The sequence below is a fragment of the Cricetulus griseus genome, chromosome 3 (assembly GCF_003668045.3).
Source record: "Cricetulus griseus strain 17A/GY chromosome 3, alternate assembly CriGri-PICRH-1.0, whole genome shotgun sequence".
Classification (NCBI taxonomy): Eukaryota; Metazoa; Chordata; class Mammalia; order Rodentia; family Cricetidae; genus Cricetulus; species Cricetulus griseus.
In genome coordinates, this window is record NC_048596.1 from 52,483,349 (window position 1) to 52,504,737 (window position 21,389).

At 54.6% G+C, this 21,389-nt stretch overlaps 1 protein-coding gene across 4 annotated transcripts; it reads left to right on the forward strand.

The window, feature by feature from the left end:
- On the forward strand, positions 1–21,276 carry Plcb3 (phospholipase C beta 3). Of its 4 annotated transcripts, XM_027408442.2 has the most exons (32): positions 4,778–5,026; positions 7,434–7,511; positions 7,685–7,753; positions 7,841–7,981; positions 8,225–8,304; positions 8,388–8,441; positions 8,536–8,611; positions 8,724–8,824; positions 9,312–9,478; positions 9,556–9,702; positions 10,720–10,960; positions 11,116–11,200; positions 11,285–11,471; positions 12,150–12,355; positions 13,256–13,352; positions 13,430–13,514; positions 13,738–13,862; positions 14,500–14,654; positions 14,747–14,908; positions 15,466–15,565; positions 15,649–15,753; positions 15,926–16,017; positions 17,396–17,549; positions 17,638–17,673; positions 17,807–17,996; positions 18,344–18,497; positions 18,593–18,669; positions 18,759–18,848; positions 18,934–18,991; positions 19,232–19,318; positions 19,401–19,620; positions 20,711–21,276. In XM_027408442.2, the coding sequence occupies exons 1-31, from the start codon at positions 4,928–4,930 to the stop codon at positions 19,602–19,604; spliced, it is 3,702 nt and encodes a 1,233-aa protein (XP_027264243.1). In that variant the 5' UTR covers positions 4,778–4,927; the 3' UTR covers positions 19,605–19,620; positions 20,711–21,276. The 4 variants fall into 4 exon arrangements, with proteins under 4 accessions (XP_035297896.1, XP_027264243.1, XP_027264242.1 ...); XM_035442005.1 differs by lacking the exons at positions 4,778–5,026; positions 20,711–21,276 and adding an exon at positions 1–14 and having other exon boundaries at positions 19,401–19,963; XM_027408441.2 differs by lacking the exon at positions 20,711–21,276 and having other exon boundaries at positions 19,401–19,963.
- Positions 21,277–21,389: the final 113 nt, after the last annotated feature.

Below are 21,389 nucleotides of genomic sequence, written 5' to 3' on the forward strand. Positions count from 1 at the left end.
TGGACGCAGATCCGGTGAGGAACGTACGAGACCCTCGGTCAGCAAGGGCCGAGGGGACTTCCGCGCGCCGGCCGACACGTGGACGGGGCTTCCGGGGATGGGGGAGTGCAAAGGCGTCCAGGAACTATCCGGGTGCCGGGACGCCCTACTTGGATCTGTCTCACGCCCCTCTAGGAGGAGCCCCGGGGTGGGAGCGTGTAGAGTTGGCCCTCCGGCTCACAAAAGCCCGGGCCCCAGACGACCACCGCCCACCAGCTGGGATGGCGGCGCGCGAAGCATCGTGGGCAATGTAGTCCATGGCGCTGAGACGCTGCCCCTCCCAGATAGCCGCAGAGCCTGCCGCGAAGCGCAAACTTGTTTGGGGCGCGTCCCTCCGGGATGACTGGGTTGTGCTGGGCGCGGCCCTGGGCACCCCGCAGCTTGAGCGTGTGCAAAGGAGGAAACCCGGGCGCAAAGAGCTAGCATGTGGGGAAACCAAAACTCATCATGAGCGTTTTTCTGGACCCCCGTCCGGCCTTTTCCTCTGTGAGGGCAACGAGCTATTTTTACCAGCATCTCCTCTATCCTTCACATTTTAGGAGGCCACGTTCCTTCCTTCCTTCCTTCCTTCACTCCATCTGAAGCTTTAAATTGTCTCATTCATTCATTTCTCTCTGAGGACCTTGTTTGCTAATTCCCAACCTTGGGTCATGCTGCTCCTTGTCAAACCTACAGGCCTTAGGATACTATCAGTACCCTATAAAACTCCAGCCCCTAAAACTCTCAGATTCAGGCAGACCATTCCTTCCTAACAACTCCACAAATGACTATAAAAGAATGGTGGACTTTCTTTAAACAGGAAAACCCGTGGAAACTTCAATTGTGACAACACAGAGTTAAGTCATAGGCGTAGGGCTATCTATATAAACGGTGACCTGGGATTTTGAGCCAAGGCCGTGTGACACACACACACACACACACACACACACACACACACACACACACTATGGTAGTCTACTAGTCCCACACTCCCCAACCCCACCCCATTTCATACCCCCCAACAAAGTTGTATCGTACTTTCTGGGATGTCTCTATGGCTGGCTCACCTTCTTAAGTCCCAAATAGTCTCAGGACTCAAGGATAGCAAGTCCTAGCCCCTTATGGACATCTTTTCTGTAGATGCTACAAAGAAAAAAGCTTCTCAGTAGGTGGGGTTCAGAGAGGGTAAGTTTGGCCTAGGGCCACACAGATGGTACTACATCTAAAGACAAAAAGAAGACTTTGAGTTCATCCATTATGCTACTCTGTGTGTGTGTGTGTGTGTGTGTGTGTGTGTGTGTGTGTGTGTGTGTTATGAATGTTTTTTCTGTATGTATGCATGTGTACCACCATGTTACTGCAGAAGTCAGAAGAAAGCTTTGAATTCCTGGAACTGGAGTTACAGATGTTTGTGAGATACCATATGTATTCTGGGAATTGAATTTGGGCCCTCTGCAAGAACAAGTGTTCTTAACTGCTAAGGCGTCTCACTAGCCCCCTTGATGCTATTTTTGGAGAGAAGCCAAGAAGGCTAGGGATGTAGGTCAGGGGTCAGATATTTGCCTAGCATGTGCAAGGGCATGGGCTTGATTCCCTGCCTAAGATAAAGGCAGTGGAGTCTGGGGAGGTAGCTCCCTTGGTACAATGTTTGCCTGACATGCGCAGTGTCTTGGCTTCCATCCCCCAGCACCACATAAATTGTTTTTGGTGTACACACTTGTAACCACAGTTGTAGAGGCAGGGGGATTGGAAGTTCAGGGTCATTCTTGGTTACTTAGTGAGTTCAAAGCCAGCCTGAGATAAATAAATAAGCAAAATAAGAAGACAAATTTGGAATGGTGTTTGTGATGATGGGAGGTGAGCTGCTTACCAGGGGACTGGCTGGGGGCAGATCCCCCTGTTCTCAGTAGGGGAAACACTGGAGTAAGTTGATGTCCCCTCCACCCACAGTCCATTGTGGGACATTAGCCTCCCTTCAGCTAGGCTGTGGGGCCAGGGAGGCTGGCTTCTGCCATTGCCTATCCAGAGTCTGACCTCTTCCATGCATGAACTAATGGGAGGATCACTTTTCCCAGGACTATATTCGTTGCATGCCCATCTCACCTCACCAAGGGCAGCGTAGCTCTTTTTGAACCTCAGCATTGGTTTGTACCTAGAAGGAACTCATGGATTAGAGACACTGTAATGGCCCCTAATGCCCAATGGCTACTATTCGAGTGGAGCCCATAACTCTGAAGACCTTCAGCTCTTCCTCTGCCCTTAAGATGATGATATTGCATACTGACATTTCTGGCCTTTGACCTTCATGGTTAATGTAAACATCTCCAGTTCAGTTCAAATGCCAGGTCCTTTCAGGGGCTTGCCCATCCTGCTTTTCCCTTTGGCTGCTTCGTGTGTTATCCCCAGGGCATCCTCATTTTCCTGGGTCTGGCTGTTTTGTCTGTCTTGTCCCTTCCTGTGCCCATTCAGTGTGAGAAGAAAGATGGGTATGCTGGCCTGCAGCCTGCTTGGAACCTGGGCTGCTTGCACAGAACCTCAGCCTTGGAGCACAAGGGGTTAGGTTCAAGTCCTGACTCTGCCCAGGAAGTGGGCAAATCACTCGTGTGCCAGGAACCTCTCCCAGGAGCCAGAGGATTCTGACCTCCCTGTGACCCAGAGCTCAGGCTCTGGGGCCTTTATCCTATTATGCTCCCCCACCAGCCTTCCCAAGACTGGAGTGTGCCTAGCCTCACATCTAGCCTCATGCTGTAGCTTCCTTTTCTCATGCTCCACCTTTCCCAGAGGGATGTGGCCCCCTCCCACCAGAGTGTATCTAAGGATGCTTGCAATACCTCCCTGAAGCAGAGGCCCTAGGGAGGGACCCATGGGCTGAGACCAATCCCTTAATCGAGGGTAGAGGCCTGAAAGACTGCCTTCGTTCCCCCATTATTGTTTGCCGAGAAACTATTACCATTCCAGGACTGGAAGAAAGTGGCCAGGGAGGAGGAAGGAGCCTTCTAATGGGGGGCTGTCTGGCCTCAAGAGATTAGCGGTGGGGGAAGAAGAGGGCCTGGCCCAACAAACAGCTTCCATCCTGTTTTCCCAGGACCTGCTTCCAGAAGCTTCTGGGAAGGTCTCCTGCGGAAGGCATAGGGCCTGAGGTTCAGGCCCTGACTCCAGGTCCTCCTAACCTTGGTGTTGGTAAGCAGAGTCCCCTGTGCCAGAGCTCACCCGTGTCCTTTCTTTGCTCCTTCCCGTCTGACATTCCCACAGATTCTTTCCTGGCTTATAGAGGGTGTGTGTGTTTATTCTAGCTGGACAGCTAGCTTCTGGACAAGGGAGTCCTGAATTTGAACCTAAGCCTGTGGGTACAGAGGCCAACCTCCACCCTGAATGGTTCTGTTTTATGGTTCTGTTGGTGATCCTGGGATCACTGAAGGGGTATTCCTTTTACAGCCCTTTTAAGAGAGGAGGGGGGTCACAGCCCTGCACACCCCCTCCCCTTTGTCTCCTACAAAGCTGGGAGCAGAGACAGGAAGTCAGAATGAGGGTTGAAATCCTCTCAGGAAGCTGTGTGACCTTGGGCAAGTCCCGTCCCCTCTCTGGGCCTCAAATGAAGATAATAATCGCACCACTGCACAAGGCCACAGCCAGAGTCATCGAGACTCATTAAGTTTGCCGCCTTTATGGTGGGGATTTGGAGAACAGCCAGTGCCAGGCAGGGCTCCTCTTGAGGCCTAAGAGCCTGGGGCAAAGGCGCCGGTAGGGAAGCTCCTCCTTGGCTGACCCTCCTCCCCCAGAGCCAGCTCCAACTCTTTCTGGGTTTCTAGGTGACTTGGCTGGCCCCTCTGGATGAGTTCTACTTTAAACCTGCTGCTGCTGCCTCCTTTGTATTGGGGGGGCTCCCACAGGGGCCCCCAGGCAGGAGCCCCCCCCAGCCAAGCCCTGCGGGAGGGGCTGCAGCCCCCACCCCTGCCGGTGCCCATGCGCCTGCCCCTTCCGTTCCTCTCCTCTGATCGCTGGAACACAGATTTCAGGGCACCTGCTGTGGGCCAGGCGCTGCACAGCCCCTCCTTTAGGGACACCCACAAGGCTTCTGCCCCCTCTGGGCAAACAACCATCCTTCACTATGCAGTTTTCAGCTAAGAGGCTCACAGAGGCTAGCTCCCATCACAGGGTCAGGAGCGCAAAACTGCGCCAAGGTTTTCTCCGGAAAGTCAGGATGCTTGGGTCCTCAAAGGAGGTGGCAGGCTCCGGGCCTCCAGGGCTAGCAACGGGGGAGGGGCGCCTGCCGGCGGGAGGCCCATTAGCTAGCTAAGTGCTCCTGGGAGGGGGTGCTGAGCTCCAGCAGGAGGGGGTGAGGAGAAGTGAGGGCACGTGGGTGGGGTGGGATGGGTAGAGATGGGGTGATGTTTCCTGAGCTCAGTTAAGTGCGGCAGAGGCGGGGTGGGATACAAGGCTCTGTGTCCCCCAGTCCTATTATCTCCGCCTTTTCCACTTGGAGCCCTCAACGGGCTGACCTTGGCCCAACTCAGGCAGGTGCACCCTCAATAGCTCCGTGGCCTCAGGCTCTCTCCTTCCACCCAAGACCCCGGAAATATAAAGTGCTAGCGAGCCGGTCAACAAAGACTCCCCCCAAATCTGCTCCATCCTCCCTCCATATGCAGTCGCCGCCCCGACCGCCAGGGGGCGCGCCGCGGGCCGGGCGGGCCCGCCGCGGTGGGAGGGGGCGGCACCGCCCGACGGGGCGGAGCTGGGCGGGGGCGGGGCCGGGCGCCGAGTCTCCGGTCCGTCCGGGACAGACTGGCTGGCGGGCGGGCGCTGACGCCGCGGGGCCGGAGCGGGCCGCGCGGGAGCGTGTAGAAAGAACAGCGGTACCGTCGGTTCCCGTCGGGGCTCGGTGGGTCCGCGAGCCGCCCCTGCTTTGGCCATGGCGGGCGCCAGGCCCGGCGTCCACGCGCTGCAGCTGGAGCCGCCCACCGTGGTGGAGACCCTGCGGCGCGGGAGTAAGTTTATCAAATGGGACGAGGTAAGAGCGGCTGTCCCCTGCTCTGCCCAGATCGGAGGACTCCATTCACATTCGGTTAGATGCCAGGGACCCCCATTTCAGTGTTGCCTGACTACGGCACCCCCCTATTCCAGCCTTGCTGAACTCCGGAAACTTGAGTCCCCTGTCGTCTAATTGAAGACTTGTGTCCCACCAACCCCCGCAACCCAGTCCTTCAGCTGTGGTCATTTGGGCTCTCCGCTCCTTGGCATGGACACTTTGAACCCCAGTAAATCCTGACCTTCTTTGCACTCTTTCCCACCCTTGCCAGACGAATTCAGGTTCTCCGAAACTGGTCTGGTCCCCAGACCCCTGCGCCCGGCACTGGACACCCACGGGACGTAGGGCATCCTTGTCCTGAGTAGGGTGCCACTAGGATCCCACTCTTCCCAGTGCCTCGCCTGAGCAATTCTCTTCTATTCATCACTTTTCACCCTGTCCTGGTTGGTACCCCTTTGCCCTGCTTCAGGATTCCAGCGAGCTTTCTGTTCAGGTGGGAGCAGCAAGTCACCCCTTACTGGACACTTGGTCCCTCTCCAAGTTCCTCCAACTCTGGGAACTTTGCTCCCCATTTCTTAACTTAGGGACTTTGAACCCCAATAAATCCTGGCCCCCACGTTTTACTGCTTCCCTGATGCCCACCTGCGGATTCTTATCCGCACGTCTCACCCACGTTTTCGTACCGTTCCCTCTTCTGCCCCCTGAGCCCTTTGCTCTCTCTCTAGAGCCTCAACCCAGAGGCCTGGGCTTCCTTACTGTTCCTTCCCAGTCGGGCCATAGGCCTGGAAGACGCTAGGTTTTTCCGGCTGGGTGGGGCAGGAGTGGGAACTAAGGGGAGGGACCGGGGGCGTGGCCTCAGCTGCAGGTGTGCTGGGCAAGGGGTGCCTGGGCACTCCCGTGGCCCCAGGAGACCCCTTCCCCCAGGCCAGCCTAAAGGGAAAAGTTTCTCCTTTTCCTTGCAGTGTGATAAACCCAAATAAGGAAGTGGAAACAGGGAGAGGGCCTGGGGTGGGGTGGGGGTGCTGAACACAGTTTGGGACTGAAGAGCTAGGGGCCTGGATGGCGTTTGGAAGTTAGGCCCCTGGGGAGGGTTTCATGGGGGCTCTAGGGACAGTACCTGAAAATCTCCCCCTTTCTAGGACTACTGGGGGCTGTGTGGTCAGACCAAGGGCAAGGTTGGGAATTTCCTGCAGAGGTTGGGACCCATTGTTTCCCATTAGAGTCGAAGGACCATACATCCAAAAGGTTTAGGGACCTGTGTCCCCGGATCAGCTGCTATCCTTCTGTAAACCAAGACTGCATGGGTGGGGCTGTGCAATTCCCAGTCTTCCAACTGATGTCCCCGATGGCTGTGAGGTTGTTGCTGAAACCAGGAGCAGGGGCCCTTCAGGGATCTTGGCTCTCTGTTTCCCAGGTCCCAGGACTTTGCAAGTATAACCCTGCAAATCCTGACTCCTCAGTTTCCTCCTGTGTAAAATGAAGATAATGACAGGACATACCTCACAGGGCTTTGGAGAGCCTGAAGGGGAGTTGTTGAAATTCAGGGAGTAGAACTGGACATGGTTCACATTTGGGGCTGTGGGACTGGGAGTGCACTGTTGGTGGCAGGATTGTCTTAAAACAGCAGTGTAGGGGGTGGGAATCCTCTTTTGGCTCAAGGAGAGTTCTGCTGGTTGGAGTATAAGCCTTTGCTGGTCCTGAGCATATGGGGTAGCTCTGGGCATCAGTGACTGGGTCCTTTTCAGAAAATACACATATTCCTGATATCCTACCCTCCTGTCAGCCACCTTAGAGCTGTTAGAGAGAAGGGGAAACTCCTGCCTAGTCTTCCTGAAGGGGCTGAGCGCTCTTCTATAGCATAGGGCAAGCCTGAAGGCTATGAGTTTCCCATGAGGTACAGTGTGATGGGTGGTGGGCTTTGAGGCAGATCTTAGGGTGGCCAGTTGCTATGAGGCCTCCAGGGACACAGGCAGGGTTTAGATCCAGGCTCCCCGCCCCCTGCTTTCATACAGTACTAGTATGCTTATGTAGGGGACTGTGGAGCCTTCTGGGGAAACTGAGGCTGGGATGGGCTCCTGGAGGCCTCCACAGCAGTTTCAGGGGTAGAGAAGAAAGGAAAGCACAGGGAAGGGTGTGGCAAAAGGCGGGTGATGGAGATAGAGCAGCTCGGTGGCCTATGGGATAGGATCTCAGGGAAAGGTGAAGCTGGGAGGAGTGTTGGGGACTGAACCTGAAATGTCACGCTGAGGAATTGTCTTCATCTCCAGGATCTCCTGGAGGCTGGAGGAGCTTCCTCTTGGCTCACTGGTAAAAACCAGCTTGAGTGGGTTCAGAACCAAGCCTGCCCCTACTCTTACTCCCTGACCCTTGTCCTCTGTGCTACCCTCAGGAGGCCTCCAGTCGCAACCTGGTGACCCTGCGTGTGGATCCCAATGGGTTCTTCTTGTACTGGACAGGACCCAACATGGTGAGGATTGCTGGTGCTGCTGGTTCAGGCCTAGGCCCTAAATGAGACCCCTATCTAGCTTCCTTGTCCTGGGGTTGAGACCTAGCTAGGAGTTGGACATTCCTCAGCTTGGGTGGGGAGATTAAGGACCCCTCATACTTCTTAGACACAAACCTTGACTCTGGTTTCCCTAGGAGGTGGATACGCTGGACATCAGCTCCATTAGGGACACACGGACAGGTCGTTATGCCCGCCTGCCCAAGGTGAGGATTGAGGCCTTGTACTGATGGGACCAAGGTTGTCAGGGGACGAGATACCTCTTCTCCTCATCCTTGGCTTTCATTGCACAGGACCCCAAGATTCGAGAAGTATTGGGCTTTGGAGGCCCCGATACCCGGCTGGAGGAGAAGCTGATGACTGTGGTGGCTGGGCCAGACCCAGTAAACACCACATTCTTGAACTTCATGGCCGTGCAGGATGACACAGTCAAGGTGGGCTGGGGTCAAGAGACAACCTAGGAAAGCAGATGCTTCATTGGAAGACATCATGTATTCCAGGCTGGTCTCAAACTCAAGGCAGTCCTCCTGCCTAAGTTTCTCAAATGCTAGGATTACAGGCGTGAGCCACCACTCCCAGTTTTGTCCTTTTGATGTTTTATGTACCAGACCCTGTTCTGGATGTAGGCCATGGCTCGGCCAGCCCCTCAGTCCCCTCCTCTGTGTGCTAACTCCCAGGTCTGGTCGGAGGAGTTGTTCAAACTGGCTATGAACATACTGGCTCAGAATGCCTCCCGGAACACCTTCCTGCGGAAAGCGTGAGCCCTGGGTCACCCTGGGGAGCATTGGGGGTTTCAGCTGACCAGTCCCAAGATCTGAGCCTTTATACCTGCCTCCTCAGATACACAAAGCTGAAGCTGCAGGTGAACCAGGATGGACGGATTCCGGTCAAGAAGTGAGCACCCCTTTCCCCTCAGCATCTTCTCTCCTGCCCTGACCTTGGTGATCTTTGCCCCCCAACTGACCCTGACCCCTCCCGCCTGCATCAGCATTCTGAAGATGTTCTCAGCAGACAAGAAGCGGGTGGAGACTGCGCTGGAGTCCTGTGGCCTCAACTTCAACCGGGTGTGTGGGGACAGTACCAGGGTGGGGGTGGGGCAGGGTGGGGTGTCACAGTAGGTGCCCACTTTCTGGGGCTGGCTGCCATAGGTTCTCACCCCATACTCCTCTCCCTCAGAGTGAGTCCATCCGGCCTGATGAGTTTTCCTTGGAAATCTTTGAGCGATTCTTGAACAAGCTGTGTCTGCGACCAGATATTGACAAGATCCTGCTTGAGATGTAAGTGGCCTGGCGAGTGGCTCCCATAGGCTAGGCTCTGCCTCTGGCTTCTGCTCAGTGTTCTTGTGGCCCAGTGAAAAGTGGTGTATGGGTGGGCAGGTTCATAGATGTCAGAGTAAGAAAGCGGGGACCTCCCCAGGATGCTCCTGTGGTTTCTGGAGCTCTGTGCCATCCGTTTGCCACAGGTGGCTTAATCAACCGGCTCAGGATGACTGAGCCAGCACAGTGTGGGAAGCCAGAGCCAAGATTGGTCCTGGGGTCTAGAGGCTCAGAGTGGTGGGTTGCTCATTTAGTCCTGGTAAATGCTGATGCCAGTCCATCCTGTGCCTGACACTGTTTGAATGGACAGAGAAACTGAGGCCCAGAATACCAATCTGTGGCTGCTGAAGTTAGGTGCAGGCCTTCCCACTTCTGTCTCCCAGGGTGAGGGCTTAGCACGAGCTGGGAGCTGAGGCTACAGCCTGACCCAACTTCTGGGCCCCTCCAGAGGTGCCAAGGGCAAGCCGTACCTCACTCTGGAGCAGCTCATGGACTTTATCAACCAGAAGCAAAGAGACCCAAGACTCAATGAAGTGCTGTACCCACCACTGCGGCCCTCCCAGGCTCGGTTGCTCATCGAGAAGTATGAGCCTAACAAACAGTTCCTGGAGAGAGGTGAGTGGCTGGTGGTAGTACGGCAGTGTGGGTGGGACAGGCCACATCCAGCTGACCTGTTGGCACCCCATCCCCAGACCAGATGTCCATGGAGGGCTTTAGCCGCTACCTAGGAGGGGAGGAGAATGGCATCCTGCCACCGGAGGCCCTGGATCTGAGCATGGACATGACACAGCCACTGAGCGCATACTTCATCAATTCTTCACACAATACCTATCTCACAGGTAAGCGAGAGAGAGCAGGGAGAGAAGACAGTCACATCCTCTATCCTCACACTGCTTCTCCTTTCAGGGACAGCTTTCAACTTGGTCATTCATGGGCCAATACTGGGGAAGGGCTAGGGGACAGCCACCTGCCCCAGAGTCAGTGTATCTGTGGGCTGTGCCTTATGGGTGGGTATCTTGAAGTGTTCTTGGGGAGGGGCTGAGGGCATATCTGTTGGCATTATGAAGGGATAGCCTAGACAGATGCCTGGGCAGGAGGCAGATGGTTTTAGAAGTAAAAAAAAAAAAAAAAGGGGGCGGAGGAGGGGGGTATAACTCAGGGATTGAGCTCTAGCTTACCACATGCATAGCACGGGAGAAGAAAGGAAGCCAGGTGTAGGGGGAACAAGGGACGGATACACAGAAGGAGAGGGCTAGTGAGAGAACGCCGGCCGGGAAGGGGAGGCAGGAGCAACCTGAAGGTCTGGAAGGTTTCTGAACTCAGTGTGAGTGGCAGCAGGTTCTTTGGAAAGCCTGAAGAAGAGAAAGCACTGGAACCTGGCAGGTTGTCAGAAGTTCTGTGGAGATTGGGTTGGAGGTAGGGAGGGGCTGTGGTTCCCTAGGCAGGTGGTGAGGCTGGTGCAGGCGAGAGATGGATAGCAGGAATAGACATAGTGGACATTAGTTAGGTCCTAGGGAGCTCTGGAAGGTGTGTGGGGATTCCATAGTTCAGGGTAGCAGGGTGAAGCTAGAAGGGTTTTATGTGAGAGAATGTGAGTCTTGGAGGAGGAGCCAGCTGGATCTGCAGATGCTTCTGAATGCCTGCTCTGCTCCCACCTGGTGAATACCAGGGACTGCGTTTAGGATATCTGCCCTTTCCTGAGGACTTCTCGGGGAGATGGTGCTGGCTGCATACTGAGTGGAGGAGTAACGGGCTGGCCAGAGTGTACCCCTCTGGAGTTGGGCTGTGTCCCCAATATGGGTCAGTTCCCCATGGAATGGGGCAGCCAGTGGGTAGTGACACAGTCTCCCCTGCAGCGGGCCAGCTGGCAGGAACATCGTCGGTGGAGATGTACCGCCAGGTGTTGCTGTGGGGCTGCCGCTGTGTGGAGCTGGATGTGTGGAAGGGACGGCCACCCGAGGAGGAGCCCTTCATTACCCATGGCTTCACCATGACCACTGAGGTGCCGTTACGTGATGTACTTGAGGCCATCGCTGAGACAGCTTTCAAGACGTCACCCTACCCTGTCATCCTCTCCTTCGAGAACCATGTAGACTCGTGAGTGGGCCTGCCCTGGGAATCTCTAGAGACCTCTAATGGAGGCACTCCAGATGGACCCTACCACAGCCCTCCTTTCATGCTTTTGTCACCTCTGAACCTGAACTGCCTCAGCCTCCCCTGGGAACCTCTGACCTCTGACCTTGTCCCCACAGGGCAAAGCAGCAGGCCAAGATGGCTGAGTACTGCCGCTCTATTTTTGGGGATGCTCTGCTCATTGACCCACTGGACAAGTTTCCGGTACGGGGGGCTTGGAGCTTAGCAGGATGTGTGGGGATGAAGGGTGACTGACTAGGTCCTGCCTGACTTGTCCATACTGCCCAGCTGTCTGCTGGCGTCCCCCTGCCTAGCCCACAGGACCTAATGGGCCGTATCCTGGTGAAGAACAAGAAGCGACATCGGCCCAGCACAGGCGTCCCTGACAGCTCAGTTCGAAAGAGGCCACTGGAGCAGAGCAACTCAGCCCTGAGCGAGAGCTCAGCCACCACAGAGCCCTCCTCACCACAGCTTGGTATGGCCAGGCCTGACCTCTAGCCCAGATCCTAACACTGACTTAACCTCTCACCCCAATGTCCCCATCACCCCAGCCCCTGACTCCTTCCTTACCACCTCTCAGCTGAGTGGTGACCTTTCAGCACAGACTTCCAACCTGTCAGCACAGACTTCCAACTGCTGCCTGGCCAGGATAGGGCTCTGGATTCTGACCTTTGACCTCAGTGAATTTCTTCCTTCAGGCCCCTGATGCTTGACCTATAACTTCCACTGACTCTGCTCACCCAGCTCCTTAAAATTTCAGCTAACCTTTGCCCTGTTCACTTTATTGAGGCCCCTCATCACATGACACTAACTGCTCACCCCATTAGTCCCTGCTGGGAATGGCTGTCACTGAGCTCCACTTGCAGCCCAGCCATGTTAACATGCCTGGCTGTTTAGGCTGTTGTTCTAGTTCCCTGCTGTATATAACTCTGACCTTTGACCCCTCTGGACAACCACCAGCTTTAATGCCATCCAGACTCCAACTCCTTCCCTCTCCCCAAGCTGTACTTCTCTAAGATGTCATCCTGACACCCCTCACCACACACACACACACACACACACACACACACACACACACACACACACAGCACAACTGCAGGCTTCCTCAGCATCAGCCTGTGGTTTTGATCTTTGACCCTTGGTCCTTGTACAGGGTCCCCCAGCTCAGACAGCTGCCCTGGCCTAAGCAATGGGGAGGAGGTGGGACTTGAGAAAACCAGCCTGGAGCCCCAGAAGTCTCTGGGTGAGGAGGGCCTCAACCGGGGACCTAATGTTCTCATACCTGCTGACCGAGAGGATGAGGAAGAAGATGAAGAAGAGGAGGAAACGACAGATCCAAAAAAACCCACCACTGATGAGGTCAGGACCACAGGCGGGTGGAGGGGGGTGTTTGCTGAGCACCTGCTGGGCGACAGCCATTGTGCTGGTCATCTCCTAGAGCTTTATCTATGTAGATTCCCAGTTTAAGTAGGTGTGTAAATGAGCCTACAAGTTAGGGTGCAAGGCCAAGGAGATGGCTCCCCTAGTACAGGCATCTGCCTCCACATGCTTGTCCTTACATACAATAAATATATAAATGAAATGTAATAATACTCACTAGCTGGGCGTGATGGCACACGCCTTTAGTCTCAGCATTGGGAGGCAGAGGCAAGCACATCTCTGAGTTTCAGCCCAGCCTAGTCTATCTACATAGCGAGTTCTAGACTAGCAAGTGAAACATAGAGTCCCTGTCTCAAAATAAATAAATAAAAATAATTAAAAAAAAAAAGTGTTAGGACTGGCAAGGTACATGCCTAGTGAGCTGAGTTTGACACTGTGAACCTAAGGCAGAAGGAGGGGACGAACTCCCTAAAGTTGTCCTCTGATGAGTATACACACAGTGGCAGCTTACGCATATACGCTCTCACACACAAAAGAAAAGTCGATAAAGTTAAGTTTAAAGAAAAGCAGATACAGAGTTGCTGAGTTGGGGGAGGGACTCTGCCCTGGCAGGGAGATTGGGGCAGACAGACCTAAAGAGGTGGGGCTAGCATGTACTAAGGCCCTATAGCAGGAAAAACTAGTGTAAGAGGGGAGTGTCAAGGGGAATACCCAAGAGTAGAGATAACAGAAAGGTCACTATCAAGGTGATATCAAGGTATCTTGCAGGAAGCTCCTGGGCAGTATGGCTGCAGGTGTGGGAGAAGGCTAGCCCCCCTTTTGGAGGGGGGGCAAGTAAGGGACATCTGGCACTATTAACCTTGGGCTTGGGCACCACAGGGCACAGCCAGCAGTGAGGTCAATGCCACCGAGGAGATGTCGACACTTGTCAACTACATTGAACCTGTCAAGTTCAAGTCTTTTGAGGCTGCTCGGAGTAAGTGTCGATGGGTAACGGGGAGCTGGCCCTGCCAGGCCCTGCCAGGCCTTATACTTTCCCTCCACCGCCCACAGAAAGGAACAAGTGCTTCGAGATGTCATCCTTTGTGGAGACCAAGGCCATGGAGCAGCTGACTAAGAGTCCCATGGAGTTTGTGGAGTATCCTCTTCAGGCACTGGGGCTGCTGGCACTGTAGGGCCAGACAGGGACTTGTAGATGCCTCGGGGATTTGACCCCACAGAATGCATCTGCATGGGGTCATCAGTAGATTAAGGTGTGGAGGCTCGGGAATGGTATGGCAGCTTTGCTGGGAGTGGATTTCCAGGAACATGGAGGCAGGGGTGGTCACTTGTTCCCTTATGGCCCTGACCACCAACCCCAGATACAACAAACAGCAGCTTAGCCGCATCTATCCCAAGGGTACCCGTGTGGATTCTTCCAACTACATGCCTCAGCTCTTTTGGAACGTGGGTTGCCAGCTTGTTGCCCTCAACTTCCAGACCTTGGGTGAGCTCTGGCCCTCTGTCTTAGGGTTTTTATTGCTGGGATAAAACAATGTGACCAAAAGCAACTTGGGAAGGAAGGGTTTCATTCCATCTTACAGCTTAGAAGTCCATCATCAGGGAAGCCGGGCCAGGAACTGGAGCAGAAGCCATGGAGGAACGCAGCTTCCTGGCTTGCTTCTTATGGCTTGCTCAGCCCGCTTTCTTAGCGCACCTAAGACCGCCAGCCCAGGGGTGGCACTGCTCACAATGGGCTGAGCCCTTCCACATCAGTTTATCATTAATCAAGAAAATGTACCATGGGCTTGCCCACTGGCCAATCTGATTGGGGGGGAGGGACATTTTCTCAATTGAGGATCCCTCTTCCAAAATGATCATAGCTAAGATCAAGTTGACTAGGCAGTACACCCTCCTTGACCCTGACCCATCTACTGACTTCTGATTTTACCTAATTCTAGGTCCCAAAATTTAACCCTGACTTTATCTGGAGCCTTGACCTTGACTGACTCTGTGGACCCTCACCTGTCTAGTTCTTGAATCTGGACCCTCGAATCCATTTGATATTATCCTTGGTCTTGGACCTTGAACTCTGGCTGACCTCCACTAGGCCACTTAACTGACCCTGCCTGTGTTGCCTACAGACTTGCCAATGCAGCTCAACGCAGGCGTGTTTGAGTACAATGGGCGCAGTGGGTACTTGCTGAAGCCCGAGTTCATGCGGCGGCCAGACAAGTCTTTTGACCCCTTCACTGAGGTCATTGTAGATGGCATAGTGGCCAATGCCTTGCGGGTCAAGGTGAGTCCTAAGAGAGATTGGGTCTAGGGTGTTCTGAGGACAGGACACAACAGCATCTGCTGTACTTATCTTCCTGGGCTCTCCCACCCCAGGTGATTTCGGGGCAGTTCCTGTCTGACAGGAAGGTGGGCATCTACGTGGAAGTGGACATGTTTGGTCTCCCGGTTGACACAAGGCGCAAATATCGTACAAAGACATCTCAGGGGAATTCATTCAACCCTGTGTGGGATGAAGAGCCCTTTGACTTCCCCAAGGTGAGTTCACTCTGTGGCAGGCCAACCTAACCTGATTGAGAGCAGGGGCCAGGCACCCTGGTAATGACTGGTGATCAGAGAGTGGAAAGGGCAAGTGACCTTCCAGGCCCTGCATGCTTGGGTTCCCTGTCCTCTCTTGAGGGACAGAGGGGATAAGGAGAGACAAGGGCTGTAGGGTAGGGATGATGACGACATTGTCCTATCTTATGTTGTTCCTGTTTCTTCCCCACATGAGGAACAGGCACTGCCTGCCTCATCTCCAAGACAGGAAGCACTTGCCAGAGACCACAGCTCCAAGCTTGCACCCGACTCCTATGGTCCCATGGGAATGTGACCTCTACTTTTAACCTGGTTAAACTGTGTCCTGAATTTATACACATGGCTCAGTATAGTTGCTAAGCAGGCCACAATGTGACCTGTCCTGTCTTGTCCTGTGGATGGCCCTGAGGGATTCTGGCTGCCTGTGCTGGGCTTCTGTGCTCTGAGGGTGAAGCCTTGGTGGCTGTGGTATGGTGGTCCTGGCTCTGCCCCATAGCTCAGCGGTCTGGGTCCCACAGGTTGTGCTGCCCACGCTGGCCTCACTTCGCATTGCAGCCTTTGAGGAGGGTGGCAGATTTGTTGGGCACCGAATCCTGCCTGTCTCTGCCATCCGCTCAGGTGAGTCCATGGGCTTTGGGTAGCACTGGGTTGGCTTGGGGATTTGACCAGGCCTAGCTGATCTTGCCCTCCTGCCTGCCTAGGATACCACTATGTCTGCCTGCGAAATGAGGCCAACCAGCCATTGTGCCTGCCTGCCCTGCTTATCTACACTGAAGCTTCTGACTACATCCCAGATGACCACCAGGGTGAGATGGGGTAGTAGGTCAGGGCAGGGACCAGAGGGTGGGAGCTAGGCTTGGACATGGCTAAACTAGGGGCCCCAGTTCAAGTGGGGTCAGACTTCCCACCCTTGGAGTCCTGTGCTGGCAGGAAGAGTATGGGCTTTGGTCTGAAGACTGGGCCTTCTGCTTTCTCCAGACTATGCAGAGGCCCTGATTAACCCTATCAAGCATGTCAGCCTAATGGACCAGCGGGCCAAGCAGCTGGTTGCTCTCATTGGGGACAGTGAGGTGAGTGGTCATCAATGGAGTGGGCAGGGCTAGGCCTACCTTGACACCGGGGACCAGTGGACAATTCTTCCACAGGTACCCCAGCTCCCAGCCCTGCCATCTGATACCTCTCTCCAAACTAAGCTGTTAAGTATCTTACTGCAGACCCTAGTTTCCTGTCTCAACAGCCCAGCTTATGCCTGCAAAACCTGCTCCCCTTTCTGGGTTCTTTTGTCTCACTCAAACCTGAAAATAATGTCAAGTGGCTGCTCAGTGCCAGCTTGCTACCAGGCCCAGTGTGAGGTCAGTCACATCCTTGGCTCATTGCCATGTCCCTCACAGAGATGGGACACTGGGGCTAAGTGGCTCAGCTCCATGCAGCCTGCCTGGGCTTCCAGCCTATTTTTTGTCCCTAAAGCTTGACCTTCCTACCCTGTTGCATTATCAGGAGCTTTAGATGGCTTGCAGTGGGCATAAGGGCTATGGGATTTTGCTTTTGTGTATAAACATTTTTGTATGTGCTCACGTACATGTGGTTTTCCACCTTATTTTCTCAGATAGGGTCTCTTATTGAACCAGACTGGCTGGTCAATGAACTCCAAGGATCTGCCTATCTTTGCCCACCCTGGCACTGGGGTTATAGACACGAGGAGATCTGACTGCAGGTCCTCATTGCTTATATGGCAAGCACTTTACTAGTCAGTCAGTTTTCTAACCCCTTACCTCCTATCCTCCAGTGCTGGATAGGGATGGAGCCCAGGTTTGTAAGCAGGCCAGGCAAATGCTCTACCAATGGCCTCAGCTCAGCTGTAGACTCTTGGAAGAGGACGTACTCATTTGCAGTGATTTGTGTCTAGACTAGGGTTTCTCAAGCTCTAGGTGGAGTAAAAAGCTTGGCTGTGCACACGCTGGGGCACTGGAAGGCAGGGAAGCCATGAGGAGGTAGTGGCTTCAGTGGGGAGGTGCCAAGAGCAGAGGTTCAGCCACATGTCCTGACCCGGTCCCCATGGGGCCTGTGGCAGCCAGGAAAGAAATGATTGCAATTAGGGCTGCGAGGAGCTGTTAGTCGAAGAGACTGGTGCCCGCTCTGCCATTGCTTCCTTTGCTGATTAAATCAGGAGCTGAGCATCCAGGAGGAGGACAAACCACCAGGCAAGGGTGGGAGGGACACAGAGGAGGACTCTTGGGGCCAGGCCAGACTTTTCCAGAATCGTCTGGGAGTTGTCGAGGACATGCAATGATCTGGTAACACACAGCCTTCCTGGCTGGCGTGTATGAGGGTCGAGGGGCACCTCTTCATCGTGCAGGCTGAGGGAGCTGATAGGAGCATGTGGCATCCAGAGGTGGATGGGCCCTGAGATGGAGAAAACATTTTTACAAAGAGTTTTCTCTCTTGCAGGCTCAGGCCAGTACAGAGACATATCAGGAGACGCAGTCTCAACAGCCAGGGTCACAGCTCTTGCCCAACCCCACACCTAACCCACTAGATGCCTCACCTCGGTGGCCCCAAGGTCCTACCACCTCCCCCACTAGCACCTCCCTCAGCAGCCCAGGTAAGGGGAAGCCTGTCCTAGGAGTGGGCTAAGGGGAGCCGTCTGTTGCTGGACTCCCCAGCTTCTCACTAAAGCCTCTGATCTCCAGGGCAGCGAGATGATTTGATTGCCAGCATCCTCTCTGGTAAGGAAGGGCATAGCCTGATCTGGGGTAGGGCCACCGGGAGGGCTTCTACCCCACCCAGCTCAGCCATGCCCAACCTACCTCACCTGCTACCCTGCCTCCTTTGCTAGCTACCAACACCTCTCTCTTGCAGAGGTGACCCCTACCCCTCTGGAGGAGCTCCGAAACCACAAGGCTATGGTGAAGCTTCGGAGCCGGCAGGAACGAGACCTGAGGGAGCTGCATAAAAAGCATCAGCGCAAGGCCATGGCCCTTACCCGCCGTCTGGATGGCTTGGCTCAGGCCAGGGTTGAAAGCAGGTGCCGGTCCTCCTCCAGTGCCCTGTGAGTACCCTGCAGCCTGTTGCCCCGTGTTGTATGCTGACAGGAATATTGGAGGGAGGTGTATGTGTGGCTCTCCATCCTGGGTAGCATGCTTGAATGACAGGAAGGGGGAGGTAGGTTCCCATACTGGTCCTCACTCTTCCCTGGGAGTAAGACCTCCTCAAAGTCCGATGCCAAGAAGCAGGAACCTGTATGGAGCTAACGGTACAGCTGCTGGCCCCTGCTGATCCTCTTGATTTGCATAGCAGACCTCACCTGGCTGTTGGCTGCCACTGCCTGCTGGCATGAGCCCTGCTCTAACTGTCCTAGCCCAGGGACCTGGCATGATTGAGAGGGTTCTCCTACAGAGGCAGAGCCACTAATGCGGAGGACGTTAAGGAGGAGGAAGGGGAGGCCAAGCAGCATCGAGAGTTCCAGAACCAACAGGTCCAGAGCCTGCTGGAGCTGAGACAGGCCCAGGCAGATGCAGAAACTGAACGGAGGCTGGAGCACCTGAGACAGGTGAGAGGGGCCTGTGGAGTAGGCAAGGAGAACCAGCTCCCTGGGTAGACCTGTCAGCCCTGTGTTACCTGCTGGCTGGCTGCCTGTGTCCCCAGGCTCAGCAGCGGCTCAGGGAGGTTGTCCTGGATGCACACACAACACAGTTGAAGAGACTGAAGGAACTGAATGAAAGGTAAAGACAAGGTCCTGTGTGAGTGCGGTGGAACTCTGGTGCCAGGAGTCCTGCCTCTGACCCCCTCCTGTCCCTCCTTGCTGCTCCAGGGAGAAGAAGGAGCTTCAAAAGATCCTGGACAGGAAACGCAACAACAGTATCTCAGAGGCCAAGACAAGAGAGAAACATAAGAAGGAGGTGTAAGTGTATTGGGCCTGGGAGCCATTGAGTGAGGGAAGGCATGGAGGGGGCCTGGGCACTGAGCCATCCCTTTCACCTCTGCAGGGAACTAACAGAGATTAATCGGCGGCATATCACTGAGTCAGTCAACTCTATCCGACGGGTGAGTGAGCCCCACCTTTCTTCCTTCACTCATCAAAAGCTCAGCTCTTCCATGCCTGGCCTGGTGCCACACTGCTCTCCAAAGGCTCCTAATGCCTTTCCTCCAGGGACTGTACCAGCAGCCTCCGGTGCCTGCATCCCATCTAACGCCTTCGGTGTCCTTGGGGGCCCTGATCGCCTCCCCCCCTGGTGCCCCCAGGTCTCACCCCTCCCTCAGCTGAACTTTTGCCCTCCCTTGCAGCTGGAAGAGGCCCAGAAGCAGCGCCATGAGCGCCTCATGGCAGGGCAGCAGCAAGTCCTCCAGCAGCTAGCGGAAGAGGAGCCCAAGGTGAGGCCTGGGAGGAGGAAGACAGGTGGGTAGTACAGGAGCTGGGCAGCCTGGGCCCTCTGGGACACTCATCCTTTTGCAGTTGCTGGCCCAGCTGACCCAGGAGTGTCAGGAACATCGTGACAGGTTGCCCCAGGAGATCCGTCGATGTCTGCTGGGCGAGACATCAGAGGGGCTGGGAGATGGCCCCCTGGTGGCTTGTGCCAGCAATGGTCATGCACCTGGGAGTGGTGGGCACCTGTCCAGCGCTGACTCGGAGAGCCAGGAGGAGAACACCCAGCTCTAAACTGGCTGAGCAAGAGGTGGCCACTGGACTGGGGTGGGCTCTGGGCAGTGGGTAGAAGACACTACTGCTTTTTTTTTTTTTTAACCTTTTACCTTTAGAAATTTTATTTTTTTAAAATCTGAGACAAATGCCTCACTGCCTCACACTAACTCCATTTTCTTGGGGACTCCAGTCCTCAGCCTCTCCTTCTAACCTCAGGCCTAGGAAAAAGGCTGGGGCTTGTACCCCATAGCACTTACCCAAGATGGGTATTCCCCCACTCCCAAGGAGCAGTAGATGAAACCCTGGAGCTCTGGGAAGTAGAGGCAACCCTTTATACTTGGAGATTTTTTTACATGAATAAAAGTGGACTTCAGGGACCCTGTGTACAGTGTGGTGTGGATGAAAACATTCCAGGCTCCAGATCTGGTACTGCCATTTTCTCTGGCGCCTCAGTTTCCTCATTTGTAAAATGGGCTTGTGCCATTGTAGTCAGACTCCTAGCAAAAAGTTTCAAGGTTTGAACTTAGCTGCCTTGCCCAAGGTCTTTGGTGACCTTATTCCCTGTCAGGGTTGCTCTGAGCTTTCTACTTCTGCCCTGAGCCCTTAGGTTCCCTAGCCCATTTAGCCTCTTCTCCCTTAGATCTTCCCTGTCTCTTTGTTCAGGCTCAGACCCTGTTTCAGGGAGCCTTCCTTGCCCTCCTTCCTGTTGCCTGATAGGACCCAGGCACCCAGTATCTTCTGCTAGGGCTACTGAGGGCACCATACAGGGATAGATAGAGTGGCTGGTTGGAGCTGAGTTGTCAGATTGGGAAGGGGTCCATGGCGCTTAGGATATTGGAAGCTGGCAGTCTTTTTTTTTTTTTTTTTTCCTGTTTATTCCAGACAGAGTTTCTCTGTGGCTTTGGAGGCTGTCCTGGAACTAGCTCTTGTAGATCAGGCTGGTCTCTAACTCGGAGATCCGCCTGCCTCTGCCCTCCCAGTGCTGGGATTAAAGGTGTGTGCCAGCACTGTCCAGCTGGGAAGCTGGCAGTCTTAAGGGTTGTTGCTGGCAGGGGCTACGATACTCTGTGGATACCCTGTGGCCCCCTCACCCCTGTGAGGGAGATGTTTTGCCTGTTTTACAGATATGGAAACAGGCCCTGAATGGAAGCTTCGTGTACTGGGCCATAGTTGAGTGGAGACCTACCAGGAGGCAGGATGGCCTGCATGCTGGCCCTGTGCTAGATGGTCTTCACCAGCCTGGAGGACCTGCTCTAAGCCTGAGACCAGCCAGGAACACCAGAGACCCTGTGGCAAGAGAATGGGCCAGGCCCTGCGGCTGAGACAGGCTGGCATTTCTTCAAGGCCTCTCCCTGCTTCCTGGCTGTTGGGGACTGACTGCTCCCTCCAGAGGAAGGCAGGCAGCCTCTTATCTGGGCTTATCTCCTGCCAATGAAGTCTTTGCTTTGTTTTTGTTACGGCCGCAGGCAAACAGACTGGGTAGGAAGGCCAGAGAAACTGGGTGGCCAGGGTTGGGTTTCCCTAAGGTCTGAGATTCGTACCATTGTCCAAGCCACCTTCATCAGTCTGTGTCCTGTTCCCAGATCTGCCACTTTTCTGTATTCCATGTCTCCTACTGCTGACTGTCTGACCTCCATTTTCCCAAACACTCTGGGCTGGGGTCCTCAAAAACAAGCTAACTTCTAATATCCTGGTATGTCCCTTTGCTGAGAGTGACAGTCCCAGACACAGACTCACCTTCAAGTCTGACCTACTCCTTGAGGCACTGCCGTGGGGGCTGCCCCCTCCCATGTTCCGGGAAGC

Bases quoted from the DNA above. Each gene is read 5' to 3' on its own strand.
- Plcb3 (XM_027408442.2), top strand. From the start codon at position 4,928: ATGGCGGGCGCCAGGCCCGGCGTCCACGCGCTGCAGCTGGAGCCGCCC. The intron at 9,703-10,719 runs GTAAGCGAGAGA...TCTCCCCTGCAG, and splicing joins ACACAATACCTATCTCACAG to CGGGCCAGCTGGCAGGAACA. The intron at 19,319-19,400 runs GTGAGGCCTGGG...ATCCTTTTGCAG, and splicing joins TAGCGGAAGAGGAGCCCAAG to TTGCTGGCCCAGCTGACCCA.